An 8,865-nucleotide genomic window follows, 5' to 3' on the forward strand; every position below is an offset into this window, starting at 1 on the left:
GGACAGTAGATTTGCCAGTGCCAAGTCCACTCCAGTAGTAGTTTCTTCAACAGGCTGATGCACACTGGGTGGCCTGCCCTCCCTCTGGGAACTGGCCATTGGCAGAGTGGGTGAAGCCAGGGTTTGGGATGAACAGTCCCTCTGGGCTGGGACCCTGGCTCCTCCATGAGTAGCTCTGGGTCTTGGGCGGGTTGCTTAACTTCATGCCATCCGTTCCTCCTCCACATGATGGGGTGAGTGAGAGGACCTAACTTGGAGGGCTGCTTTCAGGATTAAATGAGTGGATTCATCTATAGCACTTAGAGTGGTGTTTGCCAGCCAGGCACGGTAGCTCACGCCTGTAATCCCAGCACTTTGAGAGGCCGAGGCGGGCGGATCACGAGGTCAGAAGATCGAGACCATCCTGGCTAACATGGTGAAACCCCATCGCTACTAAAAATACAAGAAGTTAGCCGGGTGCGGTGGCACGTGCCTGTAGTCCCAGCTACTTGGGAGGCCGAGGCAGGAGAATCACTTGAACCCAGGAGGCGGAGGTTGCAGTGAGCCGAGATCGCACCACTGCACTCCATCCTGGGTGACAGAGTGAGACTCCATCTCAAAAAAAAAAAAAAAAAAAAAGAATGGTGCCTGCCACATGCTAAGCATTTGCTCGAGAAATGTTATTTTGTTGTTGTTGATTTTTTTTTTTAATGAAGTATAAACAGTAAAGTTCACCCTTCTTTGTCCACAGTTCTGTGGTTTTTAGAAATGCATACAGTTCTGGAACCATCACAGTCAAGCTGTGAAACATTTCCATTACCCCATATGTTACTGCTCTTACCAGAGTCTTCAGCCCCTCAAGCAACTGTGAAATTGGTAGGAAGGGGTTCTGCCCCAGGACAACACTGACCTTCCTCTGTTTCCTCCTCAGGATTACCGCTGGTGGTGGAGAAATTTCCTAGTCTCCGGGGGCTCTGCATTCTACGTCCTGGTTTATGCCATCTTTTATTTCGTTAACAAGGTACTGCCCTCCTTGAGGAGGTCCTCTTAGTCCTCGTAGGGTAGGAAGGTCAGGAGGAGGATGCTGGGAGAAAAACCCAAGTGCCCGAATCTTCCTTTTCCACCCAGAATGGGGAGGACCAAAGCCACCTAGAACTGTTCCTGCTCTAGAAGATGGATCTTTTTAGGAAAGAAAGAATCTGTATTCTGTATGTTTGGGAGACAAAGGCCATCAGGATACGTGACAATGTGAATAATGCTTGTAAAACTTACGAGGTATAGCCATAGCCAAAGCAGGACTTGAAAGCAATATGTCACCTGCAGTGCTCTTCACAGGAAATAAGAGGGACTAATAACATCTTGAGAAAAAGGAAAAGATAAGAGTAACATGAAAGAAGAAAAGTAGAAAGGAGTTAATAAAGATAAAAGCACAAAATGCTGAAATAGTCTAAAGAGTAGAACCCAAATTTAGGGCTGCAGGTATCCTGTCTCTGCAGCTATCCTCTTCTTCACGCAAGTACTGTTCAATCCTGCAGAGTAAGGAGAGGATGGGAAAGTTTTTCACAGGCACCTCGGAGCCCTCCTAACTCTGTGACCCCACATAGGTAAAGTGTGGCCCAAGAATAAGAGGGAGCCAGGCTTACCTGACTAGGGCAACTCACAGAGCTCATTGTCCCGGGAGAGAGATGTGGGCAAGAATACAGATGTCCCCACGACAGTTTTACTAGATTCATTCATGATACACAAACCAGATGAGCCATTGAGAGGAATTTGGAGGAGCCCTATTGGGCCCCTCACCTCCAAAACTAATACTCAAGACTTACTCTGACCTGCTGTACTTTGGGTCTCCAGAGCCCAGAAGCAAGCAGTCCTCTGCGGCAGTCAGGCGTATTTGCAAAATAGAGTTGTAGGTCAGTTGATCGAAGCTGGGAATGCCGTTTCCCAAAAACAATCAAGTTGGAAAAGACTGGAAGGATCATTTAGTGTAGTGCTGCACCCCTACCTCCAGTCTGGTGACTGTGCCCCTCTTCTCTAACAGTCTCAACAGATGATTCTCTAGCTCAGGGGTCAGCAAACTGCAGCCCCCGTGGGCCAGCAGGCCTGTTTCTATAAATTTTTATTGGAACACAGCCATGGTCATTCATTAACATATCTGTCCATGGCTGCTTTCACACTACAATGGCAGAGTTGAGTAGTTGCGACAGGGACCATATGGCCTGCAGAAACTTAAATATTCACAATCTGGCCCTCTAAGTAAAAGATTGCAGACCCCTGCTCTACTACATCCAGCAACAGAGAAGACACTCCCTCCTAACACTCCCATTCTTTCTGGACAGCTCCTGTCATTATCAAGGTCTTGATTCACACTGCAGTCTCCCTTGCTGTGACTTCCATCTTTAGACCTTAGTCTTAATTCTGGGATCATCTAGAACAAATCTAATCTCCCTCCTCTATAGCCCATATTAATCAGAACTCTCATAAATGGCAAGTGACTAAAACTCTATTCAAAGTAGCTTAAGCAAAAAAAAGGAAAAAAAAGTAGCTTAAGCAAAAAGAATGTATTTGCTGATATAACTGGAAAGACTAAGAAATTGGAGTTCTAGCCTCAACCATGCTTAGATCCAGAGTCTCAAAAATATCAGGGCTCAATCCCAGCACTTCAGGAGGCCGAGGAGGGTGGATCACGGGGTCAAGAGATCGAGTCCATCCTGGCCAACATGGTGAAACCCTGTCTCTACTGAGATACAAAAAATTAGCCGGGCGTGGTGGTGCACATCTGTAGTCCCAGCTACTCAGGAGGCTGAGGCAAGGGAATCGCTTGAACCCTGGAGGCAGAGGTTGCAGTGAGCCAAGATCGTGCCACTGCACTCTAGCCTGGGTGGCAGAGCAAGAATCCATCTCAAAAAAAAAAAAATATATGTATGTATGTATGTACGTATGTATATATGTATGTATGTACACATACATACCAGGGCTCTGTGCCCACGCCTTAGCCCTGTGTATCTTTTTTTGGCCTCAGTCTGCAGGCGAGATCTTTTCACAAAGTAGAAAGATGGCCAGTGGCAGCCCTAGAGTCTACTCTTTCCAGCTTTGCAGCCCTAGAGCTAAAAGACTGTCTTTCGTCTACCATGATACGTCAGCCAGTGAAGACTCGCTGCTCTGCTCGGGCCACATGCCCAGTGCTCACTGTTTTCCAGGTCCAATAGCATCACATATTCAGACAGACTGGCTTAGGTCTTGTGCTAGGAATTTTTTTTTTTTTTTTTTTTTGAGATGGAGACTCGCTCTGTTGCCCAGGCTGGAGTGCAGTGGTGCGATCTTGGCTCACTGCAGCCTCTGCCTCCCGGGTTCCAGCGATTCTCCTGCCTCTGCCTCCTGAGTAGCTGGGGTTACAGGTGCACACCACCACGCCCGGCTAATTTTGTGTTTTCAGCAGAGACAGGGTTTCTCCATGTTGGCCAGGCTGGTCTTGAACTCCTGACCTCATGTGATCCGTCTGTCTCAGCCTCCCAAAGTGCTGGGATTACAGGCGTGAGCCACCGCACCTGGCCTATTTTGTGCTAGGATTGATGGCCCCAACAGGACCAGGTGTTTTGAGTGTTCCTCAAAACATCTGGAATATGGAAGACAAGGAACACGGTTAAACAAAAACTAGAGATCACATCACAGCCTCTTGTCCTTCTTCCCTTCTGCTCCAGTCTTCTTGCTCTGCTCAAAAAATCTCTTCCTCCAGCCCCAGTGCCTTATGTATAAAATGAGGAACTTTCTGGCTCTGCCTCTTTGCCTCGTCCCTTGCCTCCTTTTACCACGGTTCTGCTCCTTGTCCCTCCCCCACCCCTCCCCCCACCTCCAGCCACAAGAATGCACATAAGAAGAGATGGAGGCTGGGTGCATATGGTTCACACCTATAATCCTAGCGCTTTCAGAGGTGGGAGAATAACTTAAGGCCAAGTGTCTGAGACCAGCCTGGGCAATAGAGCAAGACACCATCGCTAGAAAAAATATTAGCTGGGTGTGGTGGCACACACCTATAGTCTGAGCTACTTGGGAGGCTGAGGCAGGAGGATCCCTTGAGCCCAGGAGGGTGAGGCTGTAGTGAGCTGTGATCATGCCACTGTGCTCTAGTCTGGGTAATAGAGGGAGACCCTGTCCCTTTAAAGAAAAGGGGTTAGGGGAGAGATGCAGGGCTGAGCCTGAAAACATGGCCTTCACCCCTTAGGCTTAGGAGAGGGCTTCAAATGGTGACCTATTTTGTTTTCTTTGTTTCTTTACTGTTTTCTTCTGGGCTACTGGCATTCTGTGACCATGTGTCTGCCTGTGAGTCCTGGGACAGGCCCTACTCAGGCTCTGGGCATATCTTGATACCAAGGTTCCACATTAGTTCCCTTTGTAAATAACACAGATCCCCAGCATCTCTGCCCAGCCTCTAAACTCTACCCCAGTTAAAAAGGAGTCCAAAATGCTTCAAGATCAAAATCTCTGTGAGATGCTAACAAAAGTGACAAGCATTCTGGGGAAGAGAGGAATGAATGGAGGCTGAGGCGGGCTGATGGGGCTCCTGGTCCTGAAGCTGGGCATCCTGGACACCCCTCCCCTCCCCCACCCACTCCGACTGCTGCTCCAGCCATGCAGGAGTGTTGCCATACTGATCTAGGGACTGTGGGGGACCAGGAAGGGCACAGCTGTGGCCATTCCTTCTGTGGCATTCTGGGCCTGGCCCCTGAGGCTATGAGCATTAGGGCAATATACAGGCCTGGTCCAGATGAAGCAGAGCTGTGCCCATGAGCCCTGCCTGCCGCTTGCTGCCCACTGGAGCACGCCCCTTACCCTGGCCAGGCCTCAGTTTCCCCATGATATCAGTGAGGGTGGGGCCCCAGTTCGCCATGCAGCCTGGCGCTAAGCATGCACCCTGTCTTCTTTCTGCTCGTGGCCGCAGCTGGACATCGTGGAGTTCATCCCCTCTCTCCTCTACTTTGGCTACACGGCCCTCATGGTCTTGTCCTTCTGGCTGCTAACGGGTACCATCGGCTTCTATGCAGCCTACATGTTTGTTCGCAAGATCTATGCTGCCGTGAAGATAGACTGATTGGAGTGGACCACGGCCAGGCCCGCTCCGTCCTCGGACAGGAAGCCACCCTGCGTGGGGGACTGCAGGCACGCAAAATAAAATAACTCCTGCTCGTTTGGAATGTAACTCCTGGCACAGTGTTCCTGGATCCTGGGGCTGCGTGGGGGGCGGGAGGGCCTGTAGATAATCTTGCGTTTTTCTTCATCTTATTCCAGTTCTGTGGGGGATGAGTTTTTTTGTGGGTTGCTTTTTCTTCAGTGCTAAGAAAGTTCCCTCCAACAGGAACTCTCTGACCTGTTTATTCAGGTGTATTTCTGGTTTGGATTTTTTTTTCCCTCTTTGTTTTAACAAATGGATCCAGGATGGATAAATCCACCGAGATAAGGGTTTTGGTCACTGTCTCCACCTCAGTTCCTCAGGGCTGTTGGCCACCCTATGACTAACTGGAAGAGGACATGCCAGAGCTTCAGTGAGGTTTCCGAGCCTCTCCCTGCCCATCCTCACCACTGAGGCCACGACAAAGCACAGCTCCAGCCCGGACAGCACCCTCAGTGCCAGCCAGCCTCTGCCAGACCTCTCTTTCCCTCTTCTCCCCAGCCTTCTCCAGGGCTGCCCAAGGCAGGGTTTCCAGCCAGGCCTCGGGGTCATCTTTTCACCAGGAGCAAACCCAAGTCTTAGTTGCTACAAGAAAATCCCCTGGAAGTACTGGGGGCCAGGTTCCCCAGACAGCAGGAATTGCCCCTGTTCAGAGCAGCCGGAGTTTGCTGGACCAACAAGGAAGAAGAGAAGAGACTTGCAGTGAACTGTTTTTGTGCCAAGAAACCCTGGACCTGGGGCCAAGTATTTCCCAAGCCAAGCATCCACTTGTCTGTGTCTGGGAAGGGATGGCCAAGGCCGCTAGGGTCCTTACCCCTCAGGATCACTCCCCGTTCCTTTCCTCGGGAGGTACCGCTCTCCAAGGTGTGCTAGCAGTGGGCCCTGCCCAACTTCAGGCAGAACGGGGAGGCCCAGAGATTACAGATCCCCTCCTGTAAGTGGCCAGGCATTCTCTCCCTGCCCTCTCTGGCCTCCGGGGTCATACTTCTTTAGCCAGCCCCATCCCCTCCACCCCACACCTGAGTTCTTGCTTCTTCCTTTTGGGGACACCCAAAACACTGCTTGTGAGAAGGAAGATGGAAGGTAAGTTCTGTCGTTCTTTCCCCAATCCCCAGGAATGGACAAGAAGCCAACTTAGAAAGAAGGGTCTCACGTGGCTGGCCTGGCTCCTCCGTAGACCCCTGTTCTTTTCAACCTCTGCCCACCCGTGCATGTCATCACAAACATTTGCTCTTAAGTTACAAGAGACCAGATCCACCGAGGGATTAGGGTTCAAGTAGCAGCTGCTAACCCTTGCACCAGCCCTTGTGGGACTCCCAACACAAGACAAAGCTCAGGATGCTGGTGATGCTAGGAAGATGTCCCTCCCCTCACTGCCCCACATTCTCCCAGTGGCCCTACCAGCCTCACCCATCAAACCAGTGAATTTCTCAATCTTGCCTCACAGTGACTGCAGCGCCAAGCGGCATCCACCGAGCATCAAGTTGGAGAAAAGGGAACCCAAGCAGTAGAGAGCGATATTGGAGTCTTTTGTTCATTCAAATCTTGGATTTTTTTTTTTCCCTAAGAGATTCTCTTTTTAGGGGGAATGGGAAACGGACACCTCATAAAGGGTTCAAAGATCATCAATTTTTCTGACTTTTTAAATCATCATCATTATTATTTTTAATTAAAAAAATGCCTGTATGCCTTTTTTTGGTCGAATTGTAAATAAATATACCATTGTCCTACTGTTTTGTCTTGAATCTCTTGCAGGGGTTGGAGGTCTGAGGTGAGACATCTTCCCCGACTGGGTTGAGTTGCATAGTTTCCCCCGAAGCTCATTCTCGTGTCACACTTCTCCAGGGCTCAAGCCACTGCTGTTCCCTGCCTGGTACAAGTCCATTACCTAGCCCCTCCATACTAAATTGCAGTCATTTGCTCTTCTGATCCCACAAGCAGGAAATGACAATCAAGTGTGTTTTGGTAGCAGTGAGATCTGGTTTTGGATTCCCAGCTTCAGTGTTTTACTGTCAGCTCATCTCACTCTATGAAACCCAGTTCTTCAATTGCAAGCAACAGAAACATCAGTCAAACTGGTTTTAGCCCAAAAATGAATTGATTGGTTCTTAAGTCATCAAGGATTTTGTTTATTTTGCTTCAGGTCTGGCTGGATCCAGGGGCTCAAAGGATAGCCTTAGGGCGCTTTCCCCTTTTCCACTGTGCTCTTCTCCGGCGTCACTCTGTCCTGTTATCCACAGTCTTCCTCCTGATGGGTGAGGCAGGGAGGGCAGGATGCCAATCACTCCAGACTTACATGATCCACTTGGGTATGCCAGGGGGCTGGGGTAGGGGAAGATGTCCCTTCCCACTTCAGTTTATTCAATATAGAGAAATTTCAGGAAACATTTCTGATTGGCCCAGCTTGGATTATTATTTGAACATCTTGCACCAATCACTATATCCAGGGGGTTGGAGTATGATTTGGGGCCACTTTCCCTGAAGGTGTTGGACACTGTGAATTTCAGCCCTACCAGAATTACTTAGAATGGTTGATGAGGAAAGAACCATTTCCCATGGTAAGGGATGCGAAACAGACCGAAACAGTGGCCTGTTACCCACCCCACCCCCACCCCAACCCCAAGCCTCAGTTCCTCATCTGCAATGGGAAAGGTGCTTGTTACTATTTATGGAGTACTTCCTGTGTTCTGATGTTCCAAACACTTTCCATGGGTTAGCCCATTTAATCTTGGATATGATACAAGATAACAACGTGCCCCTGAGGCAGGTTCTGTTATTAGCCCCCTTTTACAGAGGTGGTCACTGAGGCACCAAGCAGTTGGAGGTAACCTGCTGGGGCAGGATGGGGGGGTGATGTCCCATGATGGGCGGAGTAGTGTTCACCTGGGACAGCCAGACTTCTGAATCTGTCCTTCCAACCTCTCTAGCCGCCTTTTTAAAGGGCTGTGTGTGTGTGTGTGTGTGTGTGTGTGTGTGTGTAAAGTTATATGTAATTGATGTAAAATGAACTGCACAGTTTGATAAGTCTTGATACATACACCCATGAAATTATCACCACAATCTCAATAGTGAGCATACCCAGGTTTCCTCATGCCTTTCTTTATAATCCTGCCCTCTATCCTCTCAGCATCATGCTTGTCCCCTCCAAAGCTCATGTGGAAATTTGATCCCCAGTGTTGGAGGTGGAACCTAATGGGAAGTGTTTGGGTCATGGGAGCAGATTCCTCATGAATAGATTAGTGCACTGGGGGAGGTGGGAGCAGAGGAGGTGAGTGAGTTCTCTCTTAGCTCCTAAGAAAGCTGGTTGTTAAAAAGAGCCTGGCACCTCCCTGCAACCCCCACTTCTCCTCTCCCCATGTAATCTCTGCACATGCCAGCTCTCCACCTTCCACCATGAGCAGAAGGAACTCACCAGAAGCAAATGCCCAATCTTGAACTTTCCAGCTGTCAGAATCATGAGCCAGACTGGGCACGGTGGCTCAGGCCTATAAGCCCAACACTCTGGGAGGCTGAAACAGGAGGATCACTTGAGGCCAGGAGAAAGTCAGCCTGGGCAACAAAGCAAGACCTCATCTCTAAAAACAAATTTAAAAATTTCGTTAAAAACTCGTGAGCTGGCCGGGTGCGGTGGCTCATGCCTGTAATCCCAGCACTTTTGGAGGCCGAGGCGGGCAGATTACCTGAGGTCAGGAGTTTGAGACCAGCCTGTACAACATTGTAAA

At 49.5% G+C, this 8,865-nt stretch overlaps 1 protein-coding gene across 4 annotated transcripts in view; it reads left to right on the forward strand.

Annotated features, from left to right (window-relative positions):
* TM9SF4 (transmembrane 9 superfamily member 4) overlaps positions 1-6,874 on the forward strand; it is a 54,891-nt gene extending 48,017 nt beyond the window's left edge. For 3 of the 4 annotated variants that reach the window (XM_004061975.5, XM_055373292.2, XM_004061976.5), the window contains 2 exons: positions 911-1,000; positions 4,916-6,874. In XM_004061975.5, coding sequence (XP_004062023.2) covers positions 911-1,000; positions 4,916-5,065 — 240 coding nt within the window. In that variant the 3' untranslated portion in view covers positions 5,066-6,874. The remainder of the gene's footprint in view (positions 1-910; positions 1,001-4,915) is intronic. The other variant, XM_055373290.2, reaches the window with a different exon arrangement.
* The last annotated feature ends 1,991 nt before the right edge of the window (positions 6,875-8,865 follow it).

Source organism: Gorilla gorilla, chromosome 21 (genome assembly GCF_029281585.2).
Source record: "Gorilla gorilla gorilla isolate KB3781 chromosome 21, NHGRI_mGorGor1-v2.1_pri, whole genome shotgun sequence".
NCBI lineage: Eukaryota > Metazoa > Chordata > Mammalia > Primates > Hominidae > Gorilla > Gorilla gorilla.